Raw genomic sequence first — 13,342 nt, forward strand, 5'->3', positions numbered from 1 at the left:
AGCCTTCCTCCCCACTTAGTGAATTCCAACCGGACCTAAATCAGGCGGGGACTGAAAGCTTTGCTCCCTCTCCCAAGGAGAATTAGCAGCCTCCACTCCAGCTTCTGCAACTTGGTTTATCTTTCCACCACAGCCCACACATACCACTTGGGATTGGCGTCTGTCTGCACATGCCTCTGTAACCACTTCCAGAAAGAACCCCTCAGAGCCAGGGCCCAGGGCCTGCATCCTAGCATCCCGGCACTGTGAGAGTTCAACAAACACTTGCTGAGTTAATGGATGAATTTCATTTTAAATCAAGGTCTGTACTTTTCATGTTCTAGGCTGTGAATGAAGTGTAGGTAGGTAGTTCTGTGAAGTACACCGGCTCTCACCAAATGACTTTTTTTAATGGGTTAAAAATTTTTTAATTTTTATGATTGTGGTTAAATAGTCATAACATAAAATTTACCATTTAACTGTACATGTTTAAGTGTACAATTCTGTGGTATTAAGTATATTCATTGTTGTGTAATAATTATCACTATCCATTTCCAGAACTTTTTCATCTTCCCCAACTGAAACTCTGTACCCATTTCACACTAACTCCCCATTCCTCCCTCCCCCTTCCCCCCTACCCCCTCACCCTTAAAACCACTATTCTAATTTGTCTCTATAAATCTGACTACTCTAGGTACCTCATGTAAGTGTAATCATATAATATTTGCTCTTTTATGACTGGCTTATTCACTTAGCATAAAGTCTTCTAGGTTCATCCATGGCCTAGCATGTGTCAGAATTTTCCTCCTTTTTAAGGCTGAACATACCACATTTTATGCATGCATTCAACTAGCGATGGATTTTAAGAATAACCAGGAAGGAGAAAGGTTTCACTCACCCAAAGCCAGTTTTTCCCGAAACCCCGCCCGGTCTCATCATAGGCTCAGCCCAAGCCAAGGATGACCCCGCCTCCCTCCCTGCCAATCAACCGCTCCTCGCGCCTGCGCAAGCACCGCCCAGAGCCCCGCGCCAGCCACCGCCCCGAGGCTGTCCCAGGCGGTTAAGTCCGGCCGAAGCTTTTCCTTCACTGGCCCGCCCACCATGACGATCACCTACAGCTGTATTGCTAATGGCCGAGCGGTCCTAGCGGAGCTGGCCCTGACCGGAGGCTCCTATCAGGTACCCCTGGGTCCTGACCGCCACCTCGGCAGGCCCCGCCTCTTCAAGGGTGGTGCCTGCCGGGCCCGCCCCTCAGGACGCGGCGCCCCCGGGCGGCCGGGAGCAGGCCGTGGTGGGCGAGAGGCCCCGCCCCGCGAGAGGCTGGCTTCTGTGAGCTGCGGAGCCTGCGAGCGGGTATTGAATCCCGACCGCGGGGCCGCACGTGCGCCGTCTAGGGGTTAGGGTTGGTGGTGCACGCGACCCCTTTGGAGGAGACCCTTAAATATTTTAACTCCCCTTGAGGAGAAATGACTTTCAGTTCAGCACACATTTATTGAACATGTGTTAGTTGCATCATCCCGGGGCAAAGGTGTGGGGGATGCAGCAATGAAGAAAAGACGGGACCTGCAGTTGCCCTTTGATGAGCTCGTTGTTTCTTTATGACCAAGGACTATATAGTTTGTCCTACAGTGTAAAAGCCTTCCAGTGGAGACAGGTCGAGATTGCTCCTGTAGCATTCAGGATGGTGGCTGCTCGCTGACCACAGCAGAGGTGATATCAGGGTGGTTGGCTTGGAAGCCTTATAAGAGTTAGTCTTAGCCTGAGACAGGAAAGAGAAATGTGGGCTCCACTCAGATGGAACGGCACGGTGTGTTTGGGGAACCTCAAGATCCTCAGTGTGGCTAGAACACAGGGTCGCGATATGTAGGGCTAAAGATTAGGTCAAGAAAGCGGACAGAGAATAATTAATGAAGAGTCCTATACTGTTTGTTTTCTTATTGTAGGGAAACTGGAGAGCAATTAAACAGAGGAATAGCAGGATCTGATTCATCTTTGGAAAACTTGGTTTGGTTATAATATGGAAGGTGAATTGGAGGGGAGAGAACCAGTTAGGATGGCATTGCTGTAGATTCTGTAGGAGATTGAAGGGTGTGAGCAAAGGGCAGTGAGGTGCAGATGGAAAGGAGGGGGCAGATCCTAAAGAGATTGTAAAACTAAGGGAACTGAGTCATGCCTGGAATGATTCTCAATTTTTTTTCAATCATTTCTCCCCAGAATTACTAAGACATAATTCACATATGACAGTGTATAAATTTAAGGTGTACCACATGATGATTTGTCAAATTTTTTCCTCAGGTGGCATTAAACAAGATTGAAACTACAGATGGAGGAGCAGGATTGTGAGGAAGTCAGAGGAAATGCAAGGGAGGAGAGTATAGTTTGGGACAGGTTGAATTTTGTTGCCTCTTGGCAACAAAATTGGACGTGGCCAATCTATTCGTGTCTTTCTTCCTCCACCTTATTCCCAAAAGATTTAAGTCAACAAAATGTCCAATACGTAGCACTAATAGGTAGCACTCAGAGGGTCATGGCTAAGAGTTGAAGCTAGTAGAAGAGGGTAGAAAAGAAAAGTATGAGAGGGAGGAGAGAAGAGGACCAAAAGGCAGAACACTGTTTAGGAGCAGGAGAGAGAAGGGGACCCAAATGAGAGCAGTGGCGTCCTGAAAGCCAAGAGAAGAAAGTTACAAGAATGTTTTATGCCCCAAAGAAGTTGAGCAAGACCTAAAAGGTGCTTATTGGACTCTACAATTAGAAGAAGATTGGTGGGGGTGCCTGGGTGGCTCTGCTTTTGCCTCAGGTCATGATCTTGGGGTCCTGGGATCGAGCCCCACATCGAGCCCCAGATCAGGCTCCCTGCTCAGTGGGGCGTCTGCTTCTCCCTCTCTGTCTCCCCGCTGCTCCTGCTCTCTCTCTTGCTCCTACTCTCTCTCTCTCAAATAAAATAAATTTAGATCTTTAAAAAAAAAAAAAACAAAAAAGATGATTGGTGACCTTACAGGTAGCAGTTTGGAAGAAGTGGTAGAGGCAGAAGCCAGATTGCTTGAGGCCAACTGAATGGGAGATGAGGAAGTCAGGAGAACAAAGTTAGATATTCTAAGAATTTAGAAAGGGAGTGAGATGGGGTGAAAGCTGAAGAAGCATGGTGCGGGAAGGGGCCTTATTTTTCAGAACAGGAAAGACTTTCAGCATATGTAGGCTATTGGGAAGCATCTAACTTGGTTCTGGCTCAGGTCTAGAGGTTGTGGGATCGAGCCCTGCCTCGGGCTCCGCACTCAATGCAGAGTGTGCTTCAGATTCTTTCTCCTCTCCCTCTGCCCCTCTCCCTCTGCCCCTCCCCACTCATGCGCTTTCTCTATCTCTCTCTCTCTCTCCCTCTCAAAGAGGGAGAGGGAGAGGGAGATCGAATCTCATGGATTGTGAGATCAAGACCCACATGGGGATTCTCTCTCTCTGCCCCTTCACCCACCCCCAAGCACATGTGCTCGCTCGCTCTCACTCTCTCGCTCTCAAATAAATAAATAAATCTTAAAAAAAAAAAAAAGGAATGTGGCTATTCAAGTCTTCCTAGGTAACTTTCAGGTTCCTTTCACATTTCTAAAGTAAATTAATAGGACTCCATACAATTAACCATATTTAAGATATTCTGAATAATCATCAACATCTTGCACATTTTCCCCCAGAGGATGAGCCTTACAAGAAACAGAAAAAAGAGACCTTGAAAATTATCTGTTTCACAGAAAGAAATCAGTGAATAATATTGAATAAAAAATGTTTATCTTAATCAAAATAAAGAAGAATGCAGAAAGAAAGAAAGAAAGAAAGAAAGAAAGAAAGAAAGAGAAAGAAAGAAAGAAAGAAAGAAAGAAAGAAAGAAAGAAAGAAAGAAAGAAAGAAAGAAAGAAAAAGAAAGAAAGAAAGAAAGAAAGAAAGAGAAAAAGAAAGAAAGAAAGAAAGAAAAAAAAGAAAAAGAAAAAAGAAAGAAAGCAGGCTTAGGATATTCAAAGAATAAGCACTGAATAGGTTTTTTTAAGATTTATTTTTATTTTGGAGAGAGAACGCACACAGGGGAGGGGCAAAGGGAGAGAGAAAAATCTCAAGCAGACTCCCCGCTGAGCATGGAACCCCCACCCCCACCGCTCAACACAAGGCTCAATCTCATGACCCTGAGATCATGACCTGAGCAGAAATCAAGAGTTGGACACTCAACCATGAGCCAACCAGGCGCCCCAAGGGCTGAATAGTTTTAATCCATCAACATTTTTAGGTATAGTTTCAGTGACTACAAGTCACTGAAAAGATGTTTGATTAGATAGTGCTTCCCAGCCTTAAAGCCAGATGTAAGATGTGACTCTAAGACTGATTAGTGCAACCTGTATTTGCACACATAAGTATACACACAAGTATATGTATATTTGTGTAATTTTCATATTTTTCTTCAGATTCAAATGACTTATTTCATAACTTACCTCTTGCCACACATTCTGACTAACTACCCATTAGTTCTACTAGTGAACACTTGCTCTTTAATAAACCAATCAGACCATTGGTAAATTTAGGGAGAGGATTAAGTAAAGACACTACAGTGTTCCCCAAAGTAAATGCTGGTAATTTATTTTTAGGAAGCAGCAGCAACAGTGCTTAAACTAGTGCTTCTTAGAGCTGAGCCAAAGACCATAATGCAGATGGGAAGGTAAGGTTTATTCTCATAAAAGACTGCTTTTTAACAATAGTAATGACATGAAGGAAAAAAAGGTTAGTTGCACGTGCTCTCAGTTGAACCCTCAAAAAGGAGAACTTCCATATGTAAAAGGTAAGATCAAATGAGAATAATTAACACCAAATTCAAGATAGTGGTTACCTCTGCAAAAAGGGAGGAAAAAATGAAGTTGGGAAAGAATAGCCATGGGACATGAATTGTATCTGTAACATTTTACCCAGATGGCAGGTCTAAAATATTCTTGTTATCTTATTCTCCAAACTTCTTTAGTATACCCAAAATATTTCATTAATGAAAAAGGAAACTTCCACTTGAAACATCTTTAATAAGACCACTCTAAGCTATACTTGGGACACTACATGGTATGGCCTAAGCCAGTCTTGACACCATTTTGTTAGTAAAAGAACAGGTGGGAAATAAGAGCATCTATTACTTCTAGACTCATCATTTTTCTTTTTAAGAGCAGGTTTGTTTTAACCCTTATATTGTAAGAATAAAACAAAATACAAAAACCACATCAAGTGAAAGTATAGCTTTGTGAAGCTTTACAAGGAAACCTCCCCACCACCTGCAGCTACCACCTAAGCCAAAAATATGGAATCCTGCCAGCCATCCCCGAAACGGCCGGCCATGCGTCCTGTCCCATCCACAGTTTCGTCCCTCTTCCCCACCATTCCAGCCCCTATAGCAGTCACTTACCCTGGGTCTTCACTGCCTCAGCACCTAAATACGCAACCTCAGACACAAGAGCCTAATCCCACACGATTTTTTTCTTTTGGTGTCTTTTACACCTCTTTAATCTATATTTTTCCCCCTCCATCCCTTTCCTTTCCTTACAGTTTATCACTGAAGAACCTGTGGAGTGTAGTTTCCCACTCTCTGGTTTTGCTGACTGCAGAATGCAGTTCACCATGTTTCACGCGGCTGAATCCACAGGCTGAATCCCTTCCGCAAGACTATAGGTGCTTTTTTCCATCAGATGGTACATGTGTCTACCTGTATCTCCTTTTGACATGCTAGGTACATGTGTCTACCTGTATCTCCTTTTGACATGCTAGCAGCCAGTACTATTCCTTGCTGATACCCTAGAGCCATTCATTGACTGGGGAGTGCAAAATGGTGATATTCTAGTTTTGTTCTCACTTATTAGCCAGCATGATTTCAAAAGGAGATTCTTTTCTCATCTACTATTTGCTTTCCTAGATTATGCATTCTAATTTGAATCTTTTGAAGATCTCTTCCTGAATTCCTGATTCATAAATCCAACTGCCTATTATGCATTTCTGTTGGATGTCTAATGGGCATCTCAAACTTATGTCCAAAACCAAGCCCCCCCTACAGTCTTGCACGTATCACTTTTCCAGCTTCTCAGGCCTGAAACCTTTGTGATCCTCGACTTTAGTCTCTTTGACATCCAAACCCAATCCATCAGCAAATCCTGTTGCCTTTCCCTTCCAAATATCCGGAATCCGACCGCCTCCAGCCCTACCATGGGAACCATGCCACCATCATCTCTTGTCTGGGTTCCTCCATACAAAGTGAGGTTCATTTTTGTCATTTTTTTTATTTACAAGAATTTCTCTCTTAGAGTTTGATTTAATAGCTTTTATAATTATGCAAAACATGCATGTGGTTCCAAAGTCAAAATGAGAAAACAACTTTAAGAAGTCTAATTCCCCCCCCAAAAAAAGAAGTCTAATTTTCATTCCTGTCCTCTCCACACTGTTCTCCCTTCCCTGCAGACAGATAACCATTTTGACAAAGTTTTCAGTTTGTCATTTTCTTTTTCTTCTCTTTTCTTTTCTTTTCTTTTCTTTTCCGTAAGAGACACATGCATATATGTGCATTTCCCTTCAGGGAGCATATGAGGATGATAGATAAATGGTAGTACCATGTACACAGTTTTCCTCATCTTGCCTTTGTTAATTACAGTGTATCCTGGACATTGGGTATTCAAGTTTTTTAACTTTTAAAGATGGTTTCTGAATGTTACTCACTAATAACGTACTAAGCATAAATTTAAAATATTTCTTTCCTCACATCCAATATCAATTTACTTCAAATCACATATATACCTTTCAGGGAGATGATAGAATTAGCAACTCTTTTTCAACAAAGACTCCTCCCAAAATAATAATATTTTCAAGTAGAGATTATGTGTATCAATATCATCATTAAAAATATTTGTAGCATATTGTATTCATATGATATGAAGGATTTACATGGAAAGGGCGGGCACATTAAATTTTTTGCCTCTGGGATTATCTTTTCTCCCTGTTTCTGAGATCTGTCATTTTTGTGTATATCCAATTTAGCATCTGACCAGGTCTATTGCCTGCTAACCATTTGGATATAGAGTGTTCAGAATGACTAGATTCAAAGTCTAGGCACCAAGCAACTATTTTTTCTTTACCATATTTTTAAATTTTCTGGATTGTTGGGCAGTAAAGATGGAGGCACTTTCCAGGAATCTTCTAGCTTCCTAACATGTGACTCTGAGAAGGCACAAAAGGTCAGCTAAGATACACTTCCACATACTGTAGGGGAGTTTAATTTCCCCCTCCCCAATATTCAGAATATTTAGTATTGGCACTTTACAACTTTTAAATTCTAATCTATCATACTAGAAAGCCAAGAAGTACCAAAATTAAATATGCCTTCCTAAAGATATAAGGATAGTAAAAATCAGTGAACATAGCATTTTCTACTTGATGAGAATCTTTATTCAGTCTTGGAATGAGTAATTATCTATCAAAGCCATTTTTTTAAGATTTTATTTATTTATTTGAGAGAAAGAGAGCACAAGCGGGGGGGCAGGGCAAAGGGAGAAGCAGACTCCCTGCCAAGCAGGGAACCCGTCATGGGGCTCGATCCCAGGACCCCGCGATCATGACCAGAGCTGGAGGCAGACACTTAACTGACTGAGCCACCCAGGTGCCCCATCAAAGCCATTTTAAATATAGATAGATAAATAGATTCTCTTTATTGTATTTCATTTTTATTGATGGAATTTTAAATACATATTCTAATCTTATAGTTTTTATTTAACATAATTTAATTTTTCACATATATGAAAGATTTTCTAATTCTCATTATAAAAAGTTACCTATACAACTTGTACACTACTACTGAGAGCTTGGGAAAAAGTAGATTCTCTGTGAGGGTACTTAATTTCTTCAATGTTATCATGTAAATGAATGTATTCTTTTCAAAGCTTTGTCTACCATACTCTCTTTATTGATGGAATCACTTACCTATGTGCCACAGACAATGCCTTGGATACCATAACACCATCTGCCTTTCTTAAAAATGTAAGTAATTTCTTAATACTACTTCAAGGACTTTTTCACTTATTGAAATTATGAAGTCTCTTTTTTTTAAAGATTCTATTTATTCATTTGAGACACAGAGATAGAGAGAGAGAGAGAGCATGAGCTGGGAGAGAGGCAGAGGGAGAGGGAGAAGCAGGCTCCCTGCTGAGTCAGGAGCCCAATGTGGGACTTGATCTCAGGACCCCGGGATCATGACCTGAGCCGAAGGCAAACGCTTAACCATTTGAGCCACCCAGGTACCCCATGAGGTCTCTATTTTATAGTGTGTTCGTAGTTGTGTCACTAACTGAAAGCAGATCACTCATTTGTCTATAAAACAGAGCATTAATGACCTTCAGAGATTTCTTTTTTTTGACCTTCAGAGATTTCTTACCCCTATCCTTCATCTGCCCTGTTTCCACACTTCTCCAGACCCTAAAGCAGGTCTGCAAAGACTACCCACACAGATCTATTAGACTCTCTCCTAGTATTTATCTTGTTCTTTACACATAAGAGAGAAATTAAATTTTCCTAATATTTAATATACCATTTCAATAGCATGTGTATTTAATTTACAAATAGGAGTGCCTGGGTGGCTCAGTCGGTTAAGCATCCAATTCTTGATTTTGGCTCAGGTCATGATCTCAGGATCATGGGATCAAGCCCCACCTCAGGCTCCCTTGCTTAGTGGGGAGTCTTCTTGGGATTCTCTCTCTGCTCCTCCCCCCCATTTGTGCGTGCTCTCTCTAAAATAAATAAATAGATCTTTTCTAAGATAAATAAATAAGTAAAATATATTAATGGAAAAATCAGTCAGCAATACTATAGTGACTAACAGTTATTTTCAGTCATATTCATGAATCATGCACATATTTGTTAGTGTACTGTCTTACTTCAACACAACTGAAACTGTAACCACATATAGAATCAAGGATTCTAAGGACTAATATTGAAATTCACTCTCCAGATACACCTTGATAAGTGCTAGAGTCTAGATGCTAAACACTGTTAGTAATTTAAGTGACTGTACTTTAATTGTTCTCCCTCTCTGCTACTATGACAAAACATCCGAACTTTACCACCTTTCCAAAACCAGATACCAAATTGCTAACCACATACATTTTACCACTATTTCTGGGGAATACAATATGGAGTACAAACAATTGCAAGAATTCCTTCTGGAGACTTTGAAATGTCCTCTAACAACCATAAAAGTTGTTGGAAAAAGAAAAAAAATAACGGTTTGAAAGATAGTACCATGACATTCAGTTGGGATTGTTTCATCATTGTTGAATGGATTTTGAAGGGAGGAGGAAGAGGGCAAAATAAAAAACACTTATTTAGAAAAGATCATGGAATCCCATCTCTCTCTGTGTGCCAGAGGTGAGCATCTGCTCTTCCCCTCAAGTCCTCAGACATACCAAAGACTCAAAGTGCTATTTGCAGTCTCACTGTATGAGATTGTGATCTGTACTACAGCAGCAGAGAAGAATGGGCAAGCACAGTTGTCCTACATACTGCATCTTTGATTGGAAAGGACACCCTGCCACCAAAAAGCTAGAAATAGTGTGGAAATAGAATATTATTTCACATTTCTGCCAGACTTTGCTTCAAATTAACTCTGTAATTCTCCAGTTGAAGTTATCTAAATAGGTTAAATGTTTCCATTAACGTCCCCAGGTTAGTGATACTTTTCTGAGAAATCCTTTGATGTCGCAAGAACATTTTTCTCCTTCAAATGCAGTTGCTGCAGATTTTCAACAAGTATTAGGAAAGTATATGGTATGTAACCTTCAACTATACTCCTAAACATTGTATTACAGCTGACAAAACTGTATGGAATTAGGAGAGAAGAGCTTTAAAGATGAGTGAGAACAGAGAACTTCTATCTTTATATAATGACAAAGAATATTCTTGATATACAGATAAGTGAATAAAGCAAGATAGATAAAGTATGTATGGTGTACTATTGTTTACTATTCTTATTTGCAACCATTTAAGAAAGAGAGAATAAATACAAATATACATATTTGTTTGCTTATAGTAAAAAACAAGGGGGGTGGGGGCAAGAAAAGGATAAACCAAAAACATTTTAATGGTTGCCTATATAGTGATAGGGGACAGGAATAGAAACTAGGCCTCTCTGAATGAAACTTGTTTTGCAGATTTGACTTTGGAACCATGTAAATATCTTACATAATTATAAAATAAAAAATAAAATTACATAAAATTATAAAATTAAATATTTAAAAAAATGTCCATAGAGTGAAATAAGACAGTCAGAAGAGGACAAATACTGTGTGATTCCACATATATGAAATACCTAAGTAGTCAGAGTTATAAAGACAAAAAGCAGAAGGGTTGTTGCCAGAGCCCGGGGAAAAGGGATGAGGAGGAATTAGTGTTTAATGGTACAGAGTTTCAGTTGGGGAAGATGGAAAATGTTCTGGAGATGGTGGTGGTGATAATTGCCCAACATTGTGAATATACTTAATGCCACTGAACTATTAAGTTAAAAATCATTATAATTATAAACTTTGTTATGTATATCTTACCATAATAATTTTTTTAATTTTTAAAAAGTAATCCCTAAAACTCAAAAGAAAAAAAAAACAAGAACCTAATTGTGTATTGAGTTGATGACTTGAAAGACAGTGAAAATTTATTTCAAGTGACTTTAAAACACAATAATCTGATTGTATATTCCTAGTGAAATTATACCCTAATGACAAAAGAACTAAAAATAAATCTTAAAGTATTTATTTTCAAGTGTCACATTGTTAGTGATAACATTGGTGTTGCTATTCTTAAATTGGTTTATATAGATATATTACTTTGAGCAAGAAAGTTAATGTCATTAGGAATCAAGATTTTCAGCAAGAGTTGCAAATATAAGGTCAAAGAATTAAGTAAAACCTTATAATCCTAAATTTTAATTGAAAATTAAATATTTTTAAAAGAAAATCATACTGTGAAATTTTTAATTGAAAATTAAATATTGAAAGCTCCACTGACTGAGCCAGCCAAGCACCCCAAAAATTTTTTCATTAAAAATATATTACATGATATATTTTCTCTTTAAAAAAAAAAGTATTTCCTACCCTACCTACTGAAAAACTTTAGAAATAATGAGCAACCCAAAAGCAGTGTGCCCCCTTAGCATCTAGATTATAGTCTCTAAATACCATTTTACACCAAAAGGAACCAGGCCTGATTGCAGATATCAGGCAGGAAACATAGAAGCCAGAAGCATTTTGTCATGCCAGAAACAAGGAAGCTATCAAAGTTCACTGTGCTCATGGCAAAAGACTTCAGGAGCCAACTTAAAGAGGCTAACACTGGTCAGTAAAGGAATAACTTGAACATCGAAAAGAATAATAACTGCAGTGGATTGTAACACATCAAATATGTTAAATTCCATGAGTTCCTAGATACTATCAAAGACAAAATAATCCCTCATCAGTCAACCTGGAAGATACTAAGGATCCACCTCAACACTCTGAAAACCAATAAATAAAGACTCAACCATTTATTCTGACTTTCCTATATGAACTGTACCTCAAAGAAAACAAGTAGTTGATAGGGAAAATGGTTTTTTGGTCTTTATAGAAGTATTCCAGCTAATAAACAAAGAAGAGGTGATAAATTTCACTATTTTATAATCCCTGATGAAATCATTTATCTAAGCAGTCATCATCAATGACTGAAAAAATTAGGTGAAAAGCTGTGAGGAACTTCCTAACAGATGAAACGGGCTCAACACACCTAAACCCATTGATTATTCCTAAGGTCACAATAACGGAGATGATCAATCATTAGTTATGTTTCCTACTTTTACACAATGAGTAGTATAAAGCACACATCTGAAGTATACTTGCCCAAAACATCAAACCTGAATATGATCAAGCCTTCATATCTAACTACCAGTTTGCAGGAAATAGAGAGATCAGTGACCAATTAAACGATACCACAGCAATGCAATCAGCAAAATCCAGAATATGAGAAAATCTACAAGACAAATAATCCAATTTCTTCAACAAATAAATTGCAACAGGGAAAAAGTTAAGGAGAACTCATAGATTAAAAGAGACTTACACATATCAATTAAATGTGGACTTTGGTTCCTGGATCAATAAAATAAATGTTAAAAAAAAACCAACAACGATTTGTTTTTGATAAATTTGTACACAAACTGGATGTTTGATGATGTTAAGGAATTTCTGTAGATGTGATAATGTTGTGGTTTCATTTTTAAGAAAAATGAGGCCATATCTTTTAGAGATACAAACTGAGGCATTTACAAATTAAAATAATATAATGTCTGGGATTTGCTTTGAAATAATGCATTTGAGGAAGGGATAATCAGTAGTAGTACAGATGAAACAAGATTGGCTATGTGTTGATACTAGGTGATGGGCACTTAAGGATTGATTATACTGTTCACTTTGCATTTGTGTATGTTTGAACTTTTCCATAATAAAGTATTCTAGGTATACCGGCTTTAGTTTTCTATTATGTATCTAACAAATCCTACAAATCAGCCTAAAACAGCACACGCTTATCGTCTCATAGTTCGTGTGGGTCAGGAATCCAGGCCCCACTTAACAGGTTCTCTTCTCAGGTCTCACAAAGCTGCGGTGAGTGTCGTAGGCCAGGCTATGTTCTCATCTGGAAGCTCGGGAAGATTCAGCTTCCAGGCTCATTTAGAACCTGTTGCAGGATTCATTTCTTTATAGCTCTTCCAGGGATGCAGCTTTTTGTTGGCTGTTGGCCAGGGGACACCCTCAAATCCTAGAGACTGATAATAGTTCTTGCCACTTTGCCATCCTCAGTATGGCTGCTTGCTTCTCAAGGCTAGCAGAGGAATCTCTCTACTACAGTTTACTAAATTTTTTTTAATAAACTTCTGGGGTTTTTTTTCTAAGATTTTATTTATTTATTTGATAGAGAGAGACACAGCGAGAGAGGGAACACAAGCAGGGGGAGTGGGAGAGGGAGAAGCAGGCTTCCCGCCGAGCAGGGAGCCCGATGCCAGGCTCGATCCCAGGACCCTGGGATCATGAACTGAGCCAAAGGCAGACACTTAACAACTGAGCCACCCTGGCCCCCCCAGTTTACTAAATTTTATATAATGTGACATAATCACAAGAGTGACATCCCATCACCTTTGTTATTAATTAGAAGCAAGTCATACTTGGAGGTTCGTTTCAAGGATGTGATGCATGGGGGGGTGGTCACCATAGGGTGTGTCCACCACAATGCCTGAAAAATAATTAAGGATAGATGCTTTTATTTCAAATTCATAAATTTTCTTGTGAAGAATTCTGCATATTCA

General features: G+C 39.2%; 1 protein-coding gene across 5 annotated transcripts in view; it reads left to right on the plus strand.

Annotated features, from left to right (window-relative positions):
* Nucleotides 1-1,005: 1,005 nt before the first annotated feature.
* LOC112835542 (uncharacterized) overlaps nt 1,006-13,342 on the plus strand; it is a 30,140-nt gene continuing 17,803 nt past the window's right edge. For 2 of the 5 annotated variants that reach the window (XM_025887009.2, XM_073891184.1), the window contains exons 1-4: nt 1,006-1,158; nt 4,599-4,669; nt 7,911-8,007; nt 9,688-9,789. In XM_025887009.2, the coding sequence (XP_025742794.1) occupies nt 1,081-1,158; nt 4,599-4,669; nt 7,911-8,007; nt 9,688-9,789 (348 nt within the window). In that variant the 5' untranslated portion in view covers nt 1,006-1,080. Of the gene's footprint in view, nt 1,159-2,280; nt 2,352-4,598; nt 4,670-7,910; nt 8,008-9,687; nt 9,790-13,342 lie in introns of those variants that run through there. The other 3 variants (XM_073891187.1, XM_073891185.1, XM_073891186.1) reach the window with 3 other exon arrangements.

Source organism: Callorhinus ursinus, unplaced genomic scaffold, assembly GCF_003265705.2.
Source record: "Callorhinus ursinus isolate GAN/ISIS: 27379988/994484 unplaced genomic scaffold, GSC_fseal_2.0 scaffold4, whole genome shotgun sequence".
Classification (NCBI taxonomy): Eukaryota; Metazoa; Chordata; class Mammalia; order Carnivora; family Otariidae; genus Callorhinus; species Callorhinus ursinus.